Source organism: Ursus arctos, chromosome X, assembly GCF_023065955.2.
Source record: "Ursus arctos isolate Adak ecotype North America chromosome X, UrsArc2.0, whole genome shotgun sequence".
Lineage (NCBI taxonomy): Eukaryota > Metazoa > Chordata > Mammalia > Carnivora > Ursidae > Ursus > Ursus arctos.
Window position 1 is genome coordinate 40072773 of NC_079873.1, and position 19914 is coordinate 40092686.

Sequence of the window (19914 nt, forward strand, 5' to 3'; positions counted from 1 at the left end):
TAAAAACGATTTTCTGAATGCTCACTGAGTGTTATGGGCTGAATTGTGTTCCCCCAAATTCATATGTGAAGCCCTAACCCTCAGTTATCTGAGAATGTGACATATTTGGAGATAGGGCCTTTAAAGAGGTGATTAAGTTAAAATGATACCTTTAGGGTAGGCACTGATCCAATGTGACTGGTGTCTTAATAAGAAGAGATTAGGATTTACAAAGAGACACAGGACATACATAGCAGAGCAATCATGTGAAAATGCAGCAGGGGAGGGGCCATACACAAGCCAAGGAGAGAGGCCTCAGGAAAAACCAAACCTGCCAATGCCTTGATCTTGGACTTCTAGCCTCCAGAACTGTGACTAAATGGATTTCTGTTAAGCCACCCCGTTTATGGCATCAGGCTTTGGCAGCTCTAGCACATGCATACATTGGGGGAATAGATTAATCATACGGTCCCCCAAGAATTACTCCGCAGATAAGTAATTAAATACAAAAGAAAAAAGATTTCTGGGGCACTTGGGCGGCTCAGTCAGTTAAGTGTCTGACTCTTGATTTTGGCTCAGGTCAAGATCTCAGGGTCGTGAGATCAAGCCCCGCCAAGGGCTCTGAGCCTAGCCAGGAGTCTGCTGGAGATTCTCTCTCCCTCTCCCTCTGCCCCTCCCCGCACACACACACACACACACACACACACACTCTCTCTCTCTCTCTCTCTCTCAAATAAACAAATCTTTTTTAAAAAAAGAAAAGAAAAAATATTTCTTTACAATGAAGAAATTAAACTTACCAATTACCAAATATAGGATGCATGGAAACATGTTTCCAGACATGACTCACTGAGAGGGACAAATCACCCATGCAGATTTCTTTCCCAAGCTGTTTGACCTGAATCTATTCATGAGGAAACAATCAGAAATGCAGAACCATCTACAACACAATGGGCAAACTCTCTTCTAAAATATCAAGGTCGTGATAGACAAAACAGGCTGGGAAAATACACTTAGATTAAAAAGAGATTAGAGACTAAAGAGGTGTAACGCCATGAACGATGCCAAATGCCAGGCATGAACCCTACTTGTATTTGGGATTTTTTAAAGTTGTAAAGAAATTTGAGGATAATTAGAAACATTTGAATTTGGGATGCATACTATTATTTTATCGTTGTGAAATTTCTTATGTGTGATGAGATTTTTGGGAGGAGTTGGGGGACGTAATGGAAGTGTCTGTAACCTGATGGTGGTTACAAAGCTATACTTGTATTCCAATTAATGAGCCGTACACCATAAGTTAATTTTACTACATGATAATCTGTAAATAAAATTGAAAGTTGGAGCATCTGGGTGGCTCAGTCAGTTAAGCGTCTGACTTTGGCTCAGGTCATAATCTCAGGGTCTTGGATGGAGCCCTGGCATCGGGCTCTGTGCTCAGGGGGGGAGTCCGCTTGTCCCTCTCCCTCTGCCCCTCCCCTCACTCATGCACGCTTGCGTGTGCGCTCTCTCTCTCTCAGATAAATAAAATAAAATAAAATCTTTAAAAAAATTGAAAGTCATATCTCGAATTTCTTAGATGTGGGAATGGGCTTGTGGCTATGCAAAAAAAAAAAAAAAAGTCCTTGTTCCTAGGAGTGTGGAAATATACAAAGATGACCCAAATAGGGACAGAGACTACAGAGCTTTCTCTAGCAAGGGAGGCCATCAGCATCACATAAGAAATCTTTATAGGGAGAAAAGGAAAGACTTCAGGTGTGCCCTGTGGAAACCAGTGAAGACAAACCAAATGAGAAAAGCAAAGGCCATTCATTCCAAGCTTGCTACAGCAAGGAAGTCAGACATTGTCACTTGCCTTTTGGCAGAGACACAAAGGCAGACAGAGGAGTGGGAAAGCTTTACGGTAAAAAAAAAAAAGAGGGAAGGCTTCAGGTGTGCCCTAATTGGAAAGCTGTTGGCATGGGGAAGCTGTAGGCAGGCTAATAACGAGAAGCTGGGCATCCTAGGTGATTGGTTTGGGGAGCACATTTGGTTTTCTCTGGTTTGACCTGAGCTGGAAGAGGAGAGTGGGGGCAAAAAATGAGGAGTTTGCTGGTCATTGACCAAGTCCTGGCCATCTAGACCCATTGCTGCAAAGGTGCTGGTTTGGCTTCCCAAGATTGTTGACAGAAGTTGTAGGTCAGAGTTCTATTGCCATATATAGTTGACCCTTTACAATGCCGGGCTTGGGGCACTGCCCCCCTCACAGTGGAATACCTTTTGATGCCCCCCAGATTTAACTGCTAATAGCCTACCGTTGACTAGAAGCCTTACTGACAACATAAATAGTTGATCAACACATATTTTGTATGTTTTATGTATTATATACTGTATTCTTACAATGAAGTCAGCTAGAGAAAAGAATGGTATTAAAATCATAAGAGGGGGCGCCTGGGTGGCTCAGTCGTTAAGCATCTGCCTTTGGCTCAGGGCGTGATCCCGGCGTTACAGGATCGAGCCCCACATCAGACTCCTCCGCTAGGAGCCTGCTTCTTCCTCTCCCACTCCCCCTGCTTGTGTTCCCTCTCTTGCTGTCTCTCTCTCTGTCAAATAAATAAATAAAATCTTTAAAAAAATAAAATCATAAGAGAAAATACGTTTACAACACTGTACTGTATCCAAAAAATTCTGCCTATAAGCGGACCTATGCCGTTAAAACTTCTTTGTTTGAGGACCAACTGTGTATGGTCTGGCCGTTGTCCGTTTGTATATTCAGTCCCTCTGGAGAGGCATGCTGAGCTTTTAGGGAGCATGATGTCTGCGGTTTACTGTAGAAAGGTATTATAAGAGAAACATGCTGGACTCCTTTCTCTCTTCCTGTTGCTGTCTATGCTTCCCCCTCCTGCGTGAACTTACAGGAAGTACTGATCTGACAGTATGGGGCTCTGATCGAGAGAGAGACTCAAAAACTAGAACAACCCCTTAACTGTGAGTTTCCCTTAAGGTAAAAAACAAACAAAAAAACAAAAAAACCCACCTATCACCTAAGCCCAAACTAAAGACACACGTCCAACTTTCCCCTGTAAAAAACCTAATCCCGCTTCAGTCGGGGGTCGGAGGTGGGGCTGGGGTTCCCTGATGCCCATCAGTTGAATACAGCCTTTAACCTCTACTTCAGTGACTTAAATAATTTTCTTTGAACATTATATTTGTTTGTTTGTTTGTTTGTTTGTTTATTTATTTATTTATTTATTTATTTAAGACATTATTTTTAAATGATGGGGCCTGCATGTATGCACAGAAAGGGATAAGGCAAACGTGGCAGAAGTTAACAGTTGTTATATCCAGGTGGAGGGCACTTGGAGGTTCGTAGTACAATTCTTTCAACTTCCGTGTAGTGTAAAAATTTTCCATTAAAAAGGTGGGTGTAAGGGGTGCCTGGGTGGCTCAGTTGGATAAGCGTCTGCCTTCAGCTTAGGTCATGACTCAGGGTCCTGGGATGAAGGCCCACATTGGGCTCCCTGCTCAGCGGGGAGTCTGCTGCTTCCTCTGTCCCTCCCCCTGCTTGTGCTCTCTCTCTTTAATAAATACAACCTTAAAAAAATAATAAAAAAAGTTGAGTGTAAAATAAATAAGCTGTCATTGCCTGCTCTCTCCCGACATGTGTAAATGGTTGTGGCTGTTGGTTCAGAGGTCCCTGCTTACCCATTGAACCTGATACTTTTTTTTTAAAGATTTTATTTATTTATTCGACAGAGATAGAGACAGCCAGCGAGAGAGGGAACACAAGCAGGAGGAGTGGGAGAGGAAGAAACAGGCTCCCAGCGGAGGAGCCTGATGTGGGGCTCGATCCCATAACGCCGGGATCACGCCCCGAGCCGAAGGCAGACGCCTAACCGCTGTGCCACCCAGGCGCCCCAGAACCTGATACTTTTATGAGGTTTTCCTCTACCTCTGTCAGTGGAAGACAGATAATATTTTACCATATTGTAAGATATTTTTCATCTACTAAAGGAAGAAGGCACACAAGACAAGGTTGATCAGAAGACCATGGATATCACTCTTTGCATTTACCACAGGAAAAAAAAGGGGCTCATCGTTATGTCTTCAGCTGTAGATATGTAAATATTCTGACCTTGCATTCTTCCTTGTTTTCAACTGGTTGCCAGCATAAATGTGAAGATTCACAACTGGCCTGCTCCAGGATTCAGGACAGTCCGTCATAGAGTTTAGAAGGAAACTCTGATCTTTCTATCTGAAGTGGCAGCCCCCCTCCCCCAACATTTCTAATTTACATTACTGCCCCATGCACCCCCTTTAGAGGTTATCAACTTTTGACAAACAGTGTTTATTGCCCTCTTCCCTACTAGGATGTTGGGCTCATGAAGCTAGGAGTCTGGGGTCTGTTTGGTTTTACCCAATATCAAGTACCAAGAACAGTGACTGGGGATCAATAAATATTTGATGGATGAACAAATAGGGTCTTAAATACTTATAAGTTCTCCATCTCTTTAGCATTTCCTGCATTACTGCTACCAAATCAATTTTATAATTAGTTGTGTCATCCAAGGATGCCTACAGAGTCTTTTGGAGGGAGTAATTAATCTTTTAAGACAATGACCCTGGTTGTGTGTGTTTTACTGCTCTCTACATGTGTGATAAAGCTACCAAAAATAAAGCGGTCAATTATGTCACATATAGGAGAAGCAGAAATCACTTCGGGATCAGCATGAACAAGTAAATGAGGGAACAGTAAATGAATCAGATCATTCTGATAAAACAGAAGGCTACAAAGAAAACTAAGGCATGGTGGGGAGCTAGAGAGTGGTGGGGGTAGGTCAGGGAAGGAAGACAGCTAAAGAAAAGACATTTGAGCAGGTGTGATGAAGTAAGCCATGGAGCCGGAGCACCTTGGGCAGGGGTGTCAGTAGGCGTCAAGGTCATAGGGCTCCTGCCTCTGCTCATCCCACCACTGGATGGCATCTTTGGGCTGGGGCCAACGATTTTCTTGCCCTATTCAAGGAAGGGACAGAACTTTTCTCCCTGCAGACTTTGTCTTTTTACATTTAGATTTTTTTTTTACTTTTTTTTTTTACATTTAGATATTTATCTAACAGCATAATTTTCCCAATAATTTAAATGGTTTTTATTTATTTATTTTTATTTATTTTAAAGATTTTATTTATTTATTTGAAAGAGAGAGAGAAAGAGCAGGGGGGAAGGGCAGAGGGAGAAGGAGAAGCAGACTCCCCACTGAGCAGGGAGCCTGATGTGAGGGCTCGATCCCAGGACTCCAAGATCATGACCTCAGCCGAAGGCAGACGCTTCACTGACTGAGCTACCCAGGCACCCTGCCCTCTTCTGGGTCTATTCCTAAGAGTGGACTGGCTGGATTGTGAGGTATGTTAAGTATTCACCGCAGGAGGGAATGCCTATTTTCTAAAGCGGTGCCATGAGCACGCTATGACGGTGCACACACGAGTTGTGTCTTTCCACAATGGCAGCTTTATTCAGTCCTAAAGCAAAGTTAAATCACCCTTTTAAAGCAGGTTCGGGATTCCAAACCCAGTGACATTTCACCGTGTGATTAAACTTGGCTTCTTACACAGCACACGGAGCAGGACATGAGACAAACCACACAACAAAGATAACAGAAGGGTGTAGGAAGTTAACGAAATGAACACACAGTCAGTCCTTGGGGCGCAGTTGAGACAAGGCCTCGGTCGCGTCTGGGGCAGCTCTGGGCACTTCCTGCTTCTGCTGTTCGAGCAGTGAAGGATCTCTGTTCTGTTCTGTTCTGTTCGGAGGTGAGTCGGGCAGAGCCTTTGGCAGTGGTTGCCTTTTTTAAGTGGTCAGACGTAGAGGGGTCACGTCTGAAGAGTCTGACAGCTCACTGCCAAAATCCTCCCCCTTTTAAAGGGATTTAATCGGCCTTGGGCCCCTGCAGACCTCGTCTGGTTCTGTTCGTTATCAGTTCTGGGGTGTCGGCTGACGTTCGTCCGGGTGATATCTCTTAGCTGCAGTACCTTTACCGACTTGCGTCATTGCTCGATACAGGCCCCTGCTTGACGTGAGAGACTCCATTTTGCTCTCTAGGAGCGGTTACACTGATTCACGTTCCTTCAACGGGGCCAAACGATCCCGCAGGTGCACATCCTCTTCCACACTTGGTATTGTCAGACTGAAATTATTATAAATTGAATGGGTATAAAAATGTCATCTCATGTCTTGATTTGTATTTCCCTGATAGCTAATGACTTGGAACATCTCCTTGTATGTTTATTGGCTCTGTCTCTCCTTCTCTGAAATGGTCTAACGGATCTATTATTTTTAAAAATATAACCGTATAACGAATCATGGAACATTACATCAAAAACTAAGGATATACTGTATGGTGACTAACATAACCTAATAAAAAATTATTGTAAAAAAAAGATAACCGTAGTACTGTTAGGATGCCCGACAACAAGAACAATGATTCTTGGAACTCTACGTAGAGGTGTGCCAGACATGCTACCACTGATTCAATTCCTTCTTCGTTTCTTCATTCAGTAAACGATCGGATCAGGGTTTTATGTGTAGAAAGAGAATTGGGCATAATTTGAGTTCAACCCTCTGAGCAAAAATTAGCTCAGACTATAAATTCTGCCCTGCCCTTCTTCAGGCTGGGATAACAATCACAGATAAACTCAGATGCAAAGTTAGCAGGAAACATTATTTCTCCCAAGGATGTGCTGCCCCTGTAATGCCGTAAAGAAGTCTACTTTGACTACTGCTTTCTTCGTAACTGGGAAACTTCCTTCTCTACAATCATGTACTATCAGAAAGCTGCCTTTTGCTTTTTTTCGTTTTTTTTTTAAAGATTTTATTTATTTATTTGACAAAGAGACAGCCAGCGAGAGAGGGAACACAAGCAGGGGGAGTGGGAGAGGAAGAAGCAGGCTTCCAGCAGAGCAGGGAGCCTGATGTGGGGCTCAATCCCAGTACCCTGGGATCACGCCCTGAGCCAAAGGCAGACGCTCAACGACTAAGCCACCCAGGCGCCCCAGAAAGCTGCCTTTTGAAACAGTATCAGTACAAATGAAACATCCTACTTTTGCCGGAGACCCTTAGTCATTTAGACACAAAGAAGAAGCCAGGATTTCCAACGCTGAGGGGTATCTAGACACAACATTCTACATCTATCATAACTTTATTGTTTTCAGGAAAACAGGACTCAGTTCACTTTGCGGTTCACACTTGCTTTACCGTCACCAAAACACTGCTTCATTTCTATTTCATCTGAACTTCACCATTCCTCAGAATCCTGTAACTCTATCTTTTCTTTTGTTTAGTGGTTCCATGGTTCCTCTGGTGTGTGGTCTCCCTCATTGATGGATGGATCTGTCAGACTACAGATTAGTCCCAGATGGTCTCAGGCTGAGTAGGACACCCTTACATTCCAGATTGTGAAACTGAGCCCCAGAGGGGATGTGACGACTGAGAGCATCCAGTAAGTCCATACCTGAGCCCGTGTCAGGTCCCCTCAAAATACCTTCCTCACCTGAGGATTTAGAAAAGCCTTCAGCGGGGTACAGAGCCTTCTACCTCAGTCAGGAGGACTCCCTGGAGGAGAAGATATTTGAACTTGGTTTTGAAGGAAAAGTAGGCATTCCCAAGAAAGGGCAACAGGACTTCTTCTCTTTCTACCCCAGTGACATCTCCTAGAAGGGTATGGGCATCTCCAGAATTTCTGTATTAGAAGTAATATTAGCGGCAGCAAACTGGTTGAAGGGCAATCAGTCTTGTCTTAAAGCTATATTTTCAAAGGGCACTATCACTATGCAGATTTTATTTTATGTGGAAATAAAAATAATAGTTTCCTAAAGATGTTTTTACTGACATATTGCTTTAGATTAAGGAAAAAATCAACAAGTATTATTGGTACATATTTTATTTCATCTGGGGTTGCTGAAATGGGAGATAATGTAGACTATGTGAGCATTCAGACCCCGCAGCCAACCCCTACAAGCACAACAGAGGGGAATCTGTTAGATGTCAGTGCTATAGCCTAGGAGGCTTGCACACCCTCAATTTCTTCCCCTTCTTCGCTCGTGGTATGTTCCAGGAGAGGACTGTAAACCAGTCTGACTTCCCCCCCCCCTTTCACATCGTGTGGTATATGCCAGGAGAGAACAGCCACTGGCACCTCTGCGTCTTTCCAGAGGCCCTTCAGCTTCTCTGAACATTATTGCACAGATCCAGAGTGCAGATCCAAAGACCCCTCCTCCAGGAAGACCGCCCAAAAGAACATCGCCACCCATGCTCCCCGCCACTGGGGCAGCTCCACTGCTCTGCTCTGTGAGTTTAGAGGCTTCCTTATCCTCGTTACGGAATGATCACTCCTCCAACATGGCGCACCCCACGGGGAAGCGCAACCTGGGCGCGGCCATGTTCCCCGCCTGACAACGCGGCCGAGGGGCACGGAAAGCTCCAAAGCACCGATCCCGTAACAGCCCCATGTTGACTCTGGGCTGATAGCGGCTTCGAATGTGGTTTTGCGCGTGTGCAGGACCACGCCCCCTTCGTTCGTCGCCCCAAACCCTGAGAAGGGGCGGTGCTAGGGGTGGTGACCGGAAGCGGCTACGGTTCTCAGCAGTGGTTTAATAGTTGTCAGAAGGATCTCAGTGCTCTGTGTCGAAGGGATGTGGAGGTGATGGGGCCCCGGGGAGCGTGAGTGTTGGGGAATTCTGTGTGGTCAGTGGTGGAATCGGTTGTCTAACTGAGTTGGGTGATTTGATCATTATTTTGCAGGTTTTCCTCTTCTCTCAACGTTAAGGTCCTGAAGTTCACTCTAAGACCCACAAGGTTCGGTGCATTATGTTCTAAGTGTTCCCTAAGAGTCGATTTTTCTTCTGCCCACGAGTTACTTAGAAGTGCGTTTTTAGTTTCCAAAAGTTTATCTTTTTAATAGATTTCTAGCCTTAGTTTTCTGTGGTCAGAAAAATGTGTACGTGAAGCTCATTCCTTGAAACAGGAGGAGACTCATGGCCTAGGCCACGGTGAATTTTTATAAATGTTCCATATTTTAATCAAAAATAATATGTAGTTGTTTAGTTGCCAACTGTGTCATACAAAATTTACACTCTTTGTTGTCCTTTTCTCCTGTTACAGAGGAGAGAGAAATTCTCCAGTGTGTTGGTGATTGGTCCGTTTCTCCTTCCTGCTGTTCATGATGCATTTTGAGTTCAGTTTTGTATAAAGTGTGAGAATTAGATTTAAGCTCGTCTGTTTGAGTGTCCAATTACTCAAGCACCATCTGTTGAAGACTATCCTTCCTTTCTTTACTTGTTTTGCACCTTTGTGAAAAATAAATTGCACATACTTGAGTGGGGCTATTTTTAGGTTCTTTATTCTGTTCCATTGATCTATGTGTCTATCTAGTTTTATCATGAATGGGTGTTGAAATTTGTCAGTACTGTATGAATTTATATGATCTTATGATTTTTCTTCTTTAGCTTGTTAATCTGGGAGAATGCACTGATTGATTTCTGAGTTGAACCAGCCTTACATTCCTGGAATAAATCTCATTTGGTTGTGGTGTATAATTCTTTTTTTATGTTGCAGGAATGCTTTAGCTATTGCCTTTATTTTTTGTTTGTTTCTTGAGGATTTTCTGCGACTTGGTTTATGAAAGATAATGGTCAACAATTTGAGTTTTCCATATGGTTTGTGTCTGGTTTTAGCATTAGGGTAGTACTGGCCTCATAGGATGAGGTAGGAAATATTCTCTCCTTTTGTATTTTCTGGAAGAGATTATGTAGAATTATGCTAATTTTTCCTTTAACCATTTGGTAGAATCCTCCATTGAAACCATCTGGGCCTGGACATTTCCTTTTGGAAGCTTTTTGATGATGGCCTCAACTTCTGTAGTAGTTATATGACTTCAGATTATTTAATTTTTTTCAGAGTATATATTTAATAGTGGGTGAGTTGTAGGAGTTTGTGTTTTGTGGAGAATTGGACTATTTCATCCCAGTTGTTGAATTTATGTGCATTTAAGTTGTTTGTGGTATTCCCTTACTTTCGTTTTAATGGCTGCAGCATTTGTAGTTCTGTCTTGTGTTTCAGTTCTGATATTGGTAATTTGTATCTTGTTTCTTTTCATCTTTATCTGTCTTGCTAGAGGATTACCAATTTTATCAATCTTTTCAAAGAACCAGCTTTTGGTTTCAGTGATTGTGTGTATTTTCTGTTTTCAGTTTCTTTCTTTCTTTCCTGTATTTACATATATATTTCATCTCAACTCTTTTTGTTTGTTTCAGGTGTACAACAGAAATGATTCAACAATTGGTAAGTGTTTTCAGTTTCATTGATTCATGCTCTTATTTCCTTCCTTCTGCTTGCTTTGGGTTTACTTTGTTCTTTTTTCTAGTTTCTTGAGATGGGTGCTTAAATTATTGATTTGACATCGTGAATTCTTGAGGTCTTAAGAGTTAAGACCTTCATTCTTTTCTTATATAAACATTTAGTACTATAAATTTCCCTCTCGACACTGCTTTATCTGCATCCCCCAAATTTTGATGTGTTGTATTTTTATTTTCATTCGTTACTTTTTAATTTGGCTTGAGGCCATCTCTTTGGTCCATGGATGATATAGAAATGTATTGTCTAATTTTCAAGTGTTTGGAGACTTTCCTGTTATCTTTCTATTATTGATTTCTAGTTTGATGATATTAGAGGACATTTACCATAAGATTTCAATTTATTGAGGTTGGTTTTATGACCCTGGGTGTGATATGTCTTGGGTAATGTTGCATGGGTGCTTGAAGAGAATGTGTATTCTGTTAGTATTTGGCTGGAGTGGGGTGGTATGTTTAGTTAGGCCACCCTCTTCTTGGTCCTGTGATTAAGGGAAGTAGGCATTTCTCAGAGCTTTTTCGTCTGTGCCTGTTGACAGTTCTGAGTTATAAGGTTCTCCAGTGTCCCGTTTGTGATATATGGGAGGAGAAGGAAACCTAGGGAACTCACCAGTGTGTTGTTCCTCAGGCCCTGAGATCCATGGGCTATTTGCCTTTCCTTTCTACATGTCAGAGTCGTACTATTTGTATTTGTTGTCTTATGTCATTTTTTTCCTGGTCTCTTTTACATTTATTGTTCTCTTCTGTTTTTTCCTGTATTAACTTTGTATAATTTACACCTTGCTAGAGAAGCACCTGTTTCACATCAGTATCAAAATATGTTGCTATACAGTTATGCATAATCTCCCATAATAACTACTTTGAAACAATGCCCTGTCTGAGAAAGATTTTCCATGTATATATTTCCATATTGTGTGTGTGTATATATATATATATATTTTTTTTTTTTTTCGAAGTCTTCTTGGGGCGCCTGGGTGGCTCAGTCGGTTGGGCATCTGCCTTGGCTCAGGTCATGGGCTCGGGGTCCTGGGATTGAGCCCCGTGTCAGGTTCCCTCCTCAGTGGGAAGCCTGCTTCTCTCTTTCCCTCTGCAGCTTTCCCTGCTTGTGCTCTCTCTCTCACACACACACTCTCTCTCAAATAAATGAATAAAATCTTAAACAAACAAACAAACAACTCTTCTCCTTTATCTGGTTTGCTAGGGGATTATCTATGACATTGGTCATTTCAAAGGACCAGCTCTTTGTTTTCTTTAAACCCCCTATTATATTTATTTGAATTATTTAAGATTTTATTTTTATTAATGACTAGTTTATTTTGGGGGGGCTTTGCCTAGTTTTGTTTTTTCTAATTCTAATATTTTAGGTTGAATACATAGCTCTTTTTTGTTATATTTATTTTTAATTAAAATCAAGCCATTTAAAGCTCTAAATTTCACTCTATATGGCTTTAGTGTGTTCCATGACTTCTGGTAAAAATTGTGTAGCTTCGGTATTGACTTCCCACTTTGATCCTGGGTTATTTAGTTAAGTCTTCCTTTTCTTTTAAAACAGATTTATTTAGGTATACAAAATAGATTTAGATATTTTCCAGTACCATAAAATTCATCCATTTAGAGCATACAGTTCAGAGGTTATTAGTACATTCACAGAGTTGTACAATCATCACCACAATCTAATTTCAGGATATTTTCAATACCCCTGGAAAGAAACCTTGTACACATTAGCAGACATTCACCATTCATGCCACCCCACACCCCCTGACTGGGCAACTACTAACCAATTTTCTGTGTCTATGTATTTGCCTATTCTGAATATTTCACATAAATGGAATCATAAAATATGTGGCCTTTTGTGGCTTCTTTCACATAAGATAATGACTTCAAGGTTTATTCGTGTTATAGCATGTATCAATAGTTCTTTTTAATTGCCAAATAATATTCCATTGTATGGATATATAAATTTTGTTTATCCATTTTCAATTGGTGGACATTTAGGTGGTTTCCACTTTTTGACTATTATGAATAATACTGCTGTGAATGGTTGTATATATAAGTTTTGGAGTGGACATGTGTTTCCATTTGTCTTGGTGAGGTACCTACAAGTAGAATTGCCAGATCATATGGTGACTCTATGTGTAACATTTTGAGAAACTGCCAAACTGTTTGTCTGAGTGGCTATACCATTTCACAGTTCTACCAGCAATATATGAGAGCTCCAACTTATTCACATCTCACCAATACCTGTTATTGTCTCCCCCTCCCCCTTATTTTAGCCATCCTCGTGGATATGAAGCGGTCCCCTAATGAATGGAATACTTTGGTTTTGCTTTGCATTTCCTTAATGACTAATGATGTTGAACATCTTATCATCAGACCATGTAGCCTGTCAATTCCCAACATTAAAACATCTACCAGATTTTCTTTTTTAAAAAGATTTATTTATTAGAGAGAGAGTCAGTGAGCGAGGGGGGAGGGTCAGAGGGAGAGACTCTTTCAAGCAGACTCCCCGCTGAGCACAGAGCCCTACACGGGGCTCGATCCCAAGACCCATGAGATCATGACCTGAGCCGGAACCAAGAGTCAGTTGCTTTACTTAACCAACTGAGCTGCCCGGGTGCCCCTACCAGATTTTCTTCATGGTTAAGTTATTTATTGGAATTTTGTACAAGTTCCGTGGGCATAAGGAAGGAAAGCATAGTCTCTCTTTCTTTGATATAACATGTTTATGTGTTTAAAATTCAACTTGTTCATGCTTTTTATTTTATTCCTTATTTACTTTCTTGTTTCCTCTTTATCTCATTTCTTACTTTTGTTTTCTTAAGGTCCTCTTCATTTTATAAAGGATACTTTCCCTTTCCCAATAAGAAAAACTAAATCCATGGTGCTTCTATTAGTCGATCATAATAAAATTGTTCTGCATTATAGACACAGAGACCCCCTCTCCTCCCTAGATCCTGTAAAAGGAGAAACAGTTTTACCTCTGAATATTTTGAGGTTGTTAAAACATTTATAGGCCCAGGCTATTAGCATTTTCCTTACGGCATATCTCTTTTGTTTTAAGAAACTCTGTTCTCTTTTTTTTGGTTCCAAATCACAGTCATGTTTTCAACATCTGTTAAACAGAGCCATGTTTATTTTAAGCCTACCACACAAAAGGTACTGTGTGTTGTAGTGTTGAGAATGTACATTTTGAAGCCGGGTAGACCGGGTTTGACTTAATATCACTAAGCCTCTGTTTCTGTGTGCAGAAAATGAAATAATAATAATTACGGCAACACGTGGGTGAGAGGATTATTGTGCAAATTAAGTGAGGTACCCCCTTCTGCATGTTACCTGATCCCTTGTAATGACAATACTTGCTAATGTGAATTAAATGTTTCCTGGGGCCAGCCTGCTGCCAAGTGCCTTACAAATCATCTCATTTAATTTTCGCAAACCCCTTGAGGTGAATAGTTTTGACTCATTTTGAAAAGAAAACTGTAGAAACATTTTTATATTCTCATAGCTAAAAGTTGGCCGAGCGAGAATTTAAGGCTTTAATAATGTTCGTCTAAATCTCATGGCCTTTCTCATATTTCATTTTGATGAATGATGAGAATAGGTATTGACTGGACTTTGTCTACCCTGCAGTTTCGAAGGCCAGGAACTGTATCTTGGTGCCCCCAGGAAGCATTTGTGGGGTGAATGCTGAATGACGGACCATGTGGACACTGTGTTTCCAGGTTTCTTGGAGTCTCTGTTGAGCCTGTGGGCCAGACCCCATAGTGGAGACTGCAGGAACTTCCTTTTGGCTCCAGCAGCTCTGATCTGAGTCCACGGACCCCACTTGGCTTCAGGCTCGTGGAAGGAGCAGCAGCAAGAGAGCTGGAGGGCTGAGGCCCAGCAGGAATATGCCAGCCAACCAGAGCTCTCCCAGGCCGTCCCTGGCTCTAGCTGTGGGGAGATGTGACAACTCCTGTGAGGTGAGGAGGGAGAGGTGCCCAGGGCCAGGAATTCATCCAGAATGAAAGATAGTATCTCATTATTTTAATCTGTATGACTTGTTCCTTAAGCAAGCAACATAATCAGGGAATTTTTATTGCTCGTTCATTTCCCTTGTGTGAATTTTCTTCTCTTGTCAATTGCTGCTTTATTTATCTTAGCTTATGGATTTTTTTATTGAAGGATAATTAACAGACCGTGTTATATTATTCTCAGATATACAACATATTTTTTAGAGGGGGGCTGCAGAGAGGGGCAGAGGGAGAGAGAGAATCTTAAGCAGGCTCCACGCCCAGTGCGGAGCCCGATGCAGAGCTCAATCTTACAACCCTGAGATCGTGACCTGAGGCGAAATCAAGAGTCAGACACTTAACCGACTGAGCCACCCAGGCGCCCCTCAGATGTACAACATATTGATTGGAAAGTTTTATGCATTACTAAATACCACAATACGTGTAATCGCTGTCTGTCACCATTCAATGTTATTACAGTATTATTATGCCTTACCTTTCACTCCTATGACTTACTTATTTTACACCTGGAAGTTTGTACTCTTACTCCCCCTTATCTATTTTGCCGTTACCCCATCGACCTCTCTTCTGGCAACCACCAGTTCTCTGTATTTAGGAATCTGTTTGTTTTTGGTTTTTTGATTTGTTTGTTTTATTTTTCAGATTCCGCATATATGTGAAATCATATGGTATTTGACTTTCTCTGACTTATTTCGCTTAGCATGATACTCTCTAGCTCTGTCCACACCATTGTCAATGGCAAGATTTCATTCTTTTTTATGGCTCAGTAATAGTCCGTGATATATAGCTATATCTTTTTTTTTTTAAAGATTTTATTTATTTATTCGACAGAGATAGAGACAGCCAGCGAGAGAGGGAACACAAGCAGGGGGAGTGGGAGAGGAAGAAGCAGGCTCATAGCAGAAGAGCCTGATGTGGGGCTTGATCCCATAACGCCGGGATCACGCCCTGAGCCAAAGGCAGACGCTTAACTGCTGTGCCACCCAGGCGCCCCTATATATCTATATCTATATCTGTATCTATATCTATGTCTATATCTATATATAGAGGTGGTATCTCACTGTCGTTTTGATTTGTGTTTCCCTGATAATGAGTGATGTTGAGCCTCTTTTCATGTGTCTGTTGGCCATCTGGATGTCTTCTTTGGAGAAATGTCTATTCCTGTTTCTGCCCATTTCTTAACTGGATATTTGTTTTATGGGTGTTGAGTTTGATAAGTTCTTTATAGATCTTGGATACAAGCCCTTTATCTGTTATGTCCTTTGCAATATCTTCTCCCATTCTGTAGGTTGCCTTTTAGTTTTGTTGATTGTTTTGTTGTGCAGAAGCTTTTTATCTTGATGAAGTCCCAATAGTTCATTTTTGCTTTTGTTTCCCTTGCCTTCAGAGACGTGTCTAGCAAGAAGTTGCTGCGGCCAAGGTCGCAGAGGTTGCTGCCTGTGTTCTCCTCTAGGATTTTCATGGATTCCTGTCTCACATTTAGGTCTTTCATCCATTTTGAATTTATTTTTGTGGATGGTGTAAGAAAGGGGTCCAGTTTCATTCTTTTGCATGTTGGTGTCCAGTTTTCCCAGCATCATTTGTTGAAGAGACTGTCTTTTTTCCACTGGATATTCTTTCCTGCTTTGTCAAAGATTAATTGACCATATAGTCGTGGGTCCATTTCTGGGTTCTGTATTCTGTTCCATTGATCTGTGTATCTGGTTTTGTGCCAGTACCATACTGCCTTGACCATTACAGCTTTGTAATAGAGCTTGAAGTCTGGAATTGTGATGCCTCCAGTTTTGTTTTTCTTTTTCAGGATTGCTTTGTGTATTCGGGGTCTTTTCTGGTTCCATACAAATTTCAGAATTGTTTGTTCTAGCTCTGTGAAAAATGCTGGTGTTATTTTGATAGGGATTGCATTAAATGTGTAGATTGTTTTGGATAGTAAAGACATTTTAATAATGTTTGTTCTTCCAATCCATGAGTGTGGAATGCTTTCCCATTTCTTTGTGTCCTCTTCAATTTCCTTCATAAGTGTTCTGTGGTTTTCAGAGTACAGATCCTTTACCTCTTTGGTTAGGTTCATTCCTAGGTATCTTATGTTTTTTGTACAATTGTAAATGGGGTCGATTTCTTGACTTTCTCTTTCTGCTGCTTCATTATTGGTATATAAAAATGCAACAGATTTCTGTGTATTGGTTTTGTCTCCTGTGACTTTACTGAATTTGTGTATCAGTTCTAGCAATTTTTTGGTGGAGTCTTTCAGGTATTCTACATACAGTATCGTGTCATCTGCAAATAGTGAAAGTCTGACTTCTTCCTTGCCGATTTGGATGCCTGCTATTTCTTTTTGTTGTCTGATTGCTGAGACTAGAACTTCCAGTACTCTGTTAAATAACATTGGTGAGAGTGGGCATCCCTGTGTTGTTTCTGACCGTAGGGAAAAAGCTTTCAGTTTTACCCACTGAGGATGATGTTAGCTGTAGGTCTTTCGTATACGACCTTTATGATGTTGAGATATGTTCCTTCTACCCTACTTTCTTGAGTGTTTTTATCAAGATAGGGTGCTGTATTTTGTCAAATGATTTTTCTGCATCTATTGACAGGATCATATGGTTCTTATCCTTTCTTTTATTAATGTGGTGTATCATGTTGATTGCTTTGTGGTCATCGACCCACCCCTGCAGCCCAGGAATCAATCCCACTTGATTGTGGTGGATGAGTCCTTTAAAGTTCTGTTGGGTTCATTTGCTGGTATGTTGTTGAGCATTTTTGCATCCATGTTCATCAGGGATATTGGCCTGTAATTCTCCTTTTTAGTGGGGTCTTTGGTTTTGGAATCAAGGTAATACTGGCCTTGTAGAATAAGTTTGGAAGTTTTCCTTCCATTTATATTTTTTGGGATAGTTTTTGGAGAATAGGTATTAACTCTTCTTTAAATGTCTGGTAGAATTTTCCGGGGAAGCCATCTGGCCCTTGTTTTTGTTTATTGGGAGACTTTTGATTTCTGATTCAATTTGTTTGCTGGTTATCAGTCTGTTCAAATTTTCTCTTTTTTCCTGTTTCAGCTTTGGTAGTTTGTAAGTTTCTAGGAATATAATTTTTCATAATATTCTCTTATAATTGTTTGTATTTCTGTGGTATTTGTTGTGATCTCTTCTCTGTCATTTGTGATTTTATTTATTTGAGTCTGTTCTCTTCTTTTTGATAAGTCTGGGTAGGGGTTTATCAATTTTGTTAATTCTTTGAAAGAGCCAGATCCTAGTTTCATTGATCTATTCTACTTTTTTTTGTTTCTATATTATTTATTTCTGCTCTAATCTTTATTACTTCCCTTCTTCAGCTGGCTTTAGACTTCATTTGCTGTTCTTTTTCTAGCTCCTTTAGGTATAAGGTTAGGTTGTATGTTTGAGATTTTTCTTGCTTCTTGAGGTAGGCCTGTACTGCTGTATACTTCCCTCTTAGGACTGCTTTTGCTGCAGAGATTTTGGACTGTTGTGTTTTCGTTTTCATTTGGTTCCATGTATTTTTAAAATTCTTCTTTAATTTCCCAGTTAACTCATTCACTCTTTAGTAGGATGTTCTTTAACCTCCATGTATTTGTGGTCTTTCCACATTTTTTCTTGTGGTTGACTTGAAGTTTCACAACGTCGTGGTCTGAAAATATGCATGGTACGATCTCAGTGTCTTTGGTACTGGTTGAGGCCTAATTTGTGACCCGGTATGTGATCTGTTTTGGAGAACGTCTCATGTACACTCGAAAAGAATGTATATTTGGTGGCTTTAGGATGAAGTGTTTTGAATGTATCCATTTGATCCAGTGTGTTATTCAAAGCCGTTGTTTCCTTGTTGATCTTCTGCTTAGATGATCTGTCCGTTGCTGTAAGTGGGGTGTTGACGTCCCCTATGATTATTGTATTACTAGCAATGAGCTTCTTTTTTTTTAAGATTTTATTTATTTATTCAACAGAGATAGAGACAGCCAGTGAGAGAGGGAACACAAGCAGGGGGAGTGGGAGAGGAAGAAGCAGGCTCATAGCGGAGGAGCCTGATGTGGGGCTCGATCCTATAATGCCGGGATCATGCCCTGAGCCGAAGGCAGACGCTTTAACGACTGAGCCACCCAGGCGCCCCGCAATGAGCTTCTTTGTGTTTGTTATTAATTGATTTATATATTTGGATGCTCCCAAGTTGGGGCATAAATATTTACAGTTGTTAGATCTTCTTGATGGATAGACCCCTTAATTCTGATATAATGCCCTTCTTCATCTCTTGTTACAGTCTTTGTTTTAAAATCCAATTTGTCTGTTGTAAGTATTGCTACTCCGGCTTTCTTTTGATGTCCATTAGCATGATAGATGGTGCTCCACTCCCTCCCTTTTAATCTGGTGGTGTCTTTGGGTCTAAAATGACTGTCTTGGTTTTTTCAATCCATTTTGGTACCCCATGTCTCTTGATCAGGGCGTGTAGTCCATTTACATTCAGAGTGATTATTGATAGATATGAATTTGTTGCCATTGTATTATTTGTTAAGTGGTTGTTTCTGGAGCTTTTCTCTGTTCCTTTCTAGTCTTCTTATGATTGTTGCTTTGAATCCTGGATCAGGCATTTTACTTATATCTATTTCAGTTAAATCCCTGGCCATGACCTTGTCTTGTTCTTTCTTTTGGGATGAATCCTCCAACTTGGCATTTTGTCTAGGTCTCTGTTTTGTTTTTTGTTTCTTTTTTTTTTGAAATATTTTATTTATTTATTTGAGACACAGAGAGAGAGAGCACCAACAGTGGGGAGGCGCAGAGGGAGAGGGAGAAGAAAACTCCCCACTGAGCAAGGAGCCTGATGTGGGGCTTGATCCCAGGACCCCGGGATCATGACCTGAGCGGAATCAGATGCTGAACCGACCGAGCCACCCAGGCACCCCTAGGTCTATGTTTTCTTCTCTGTGTTAGGAAATCCTGTAATGTTTCTTGCTTCTGAGAGTAATGGCTTAGTGAAGAAGAGGTCATACACTGTCCAGGGCCTAGCGCTTTAGGAAGCATCCCTCGTGTATACTGTTTGCGCTCTGCTGCTGTGTTTTCGCTGCTCTTCCCCTCTGGTTAGTCCTCTGCAGAGTTTCTCCTTGCCTGCAGTGGGGAGTGTTTGGACCTTGTCCAGAGTTTGGCGAGTTTTAACTCTGTGTGCTCCAGGGTCTGCTTGTTAAAAGAGACCTGATGCTATTTCCAGTAGAACTGAAGCTTTGCGGCTTCTTGTGGTCAAGAGATGTGGTATATGTGGGGGTTTGTGCTGGTGTTCTGGGGGATGGGCCCACTGCTTTGGGTCTCAGGCACACTTGCCCTCGTAAAGAAGCACCTGTAGAGCATAGCGGGGTGGGTCTTGTTGTAAGGGCTCAGGCCTCCACTGTTGGCGCTGTGCTGCTCCCTGACTTCGGTCCATGCTGATGGGTGGGAAAGAAAAATCGCACCAGTCCTCTCCCTCATCCCCAGAGTGGGGAGTGCGTTCCCATTGCTGTCTGGGAAGCCCTCAAAGAAGAGCAAACACTTTCCCTTCCTGTGTCCCGG

At 41.4% G+C, this 19914-nt stretch overlaps 1 protein-coding gene across 8 annotated transcripts in view; it reads left to right on the plus strand.

The window, feature by feature from the left end:
• The first annotated feature begins 8159 nt into the window (after positions 1-8159).
• The window catches only part of ZNF81 (zinc finger protein 81), a 105849-nt gene continuing 94094 nt past the window's right edge, over positions 8160-19914 (plus strand). Inside the window, exons 1-3 of one of the 8 annotated variants that reach the window (XM_026513468.4) lie at positions 8561-8650; positions 8752-8805; positions 10263-10290. In XM_026513468.4, the coding sequence (XP_026369253.1) occupies positions 8643-8650; positions 8752-8805; positions 10263-10290 (90 nt within the window). In that variant the 5' untranslated portion in view covers positions 8561-8642. Of the gene's footprint in view, positions 8299-8560; positions 8806-10262; positions 10291-13988; positions 14321-19914 lie in introns of those variants that run through there. The other 7 variants (XM_044389389.3, XM_026513469.4, XM_026513475.4 and 4 more) reach the window with 7 other exon arrangements.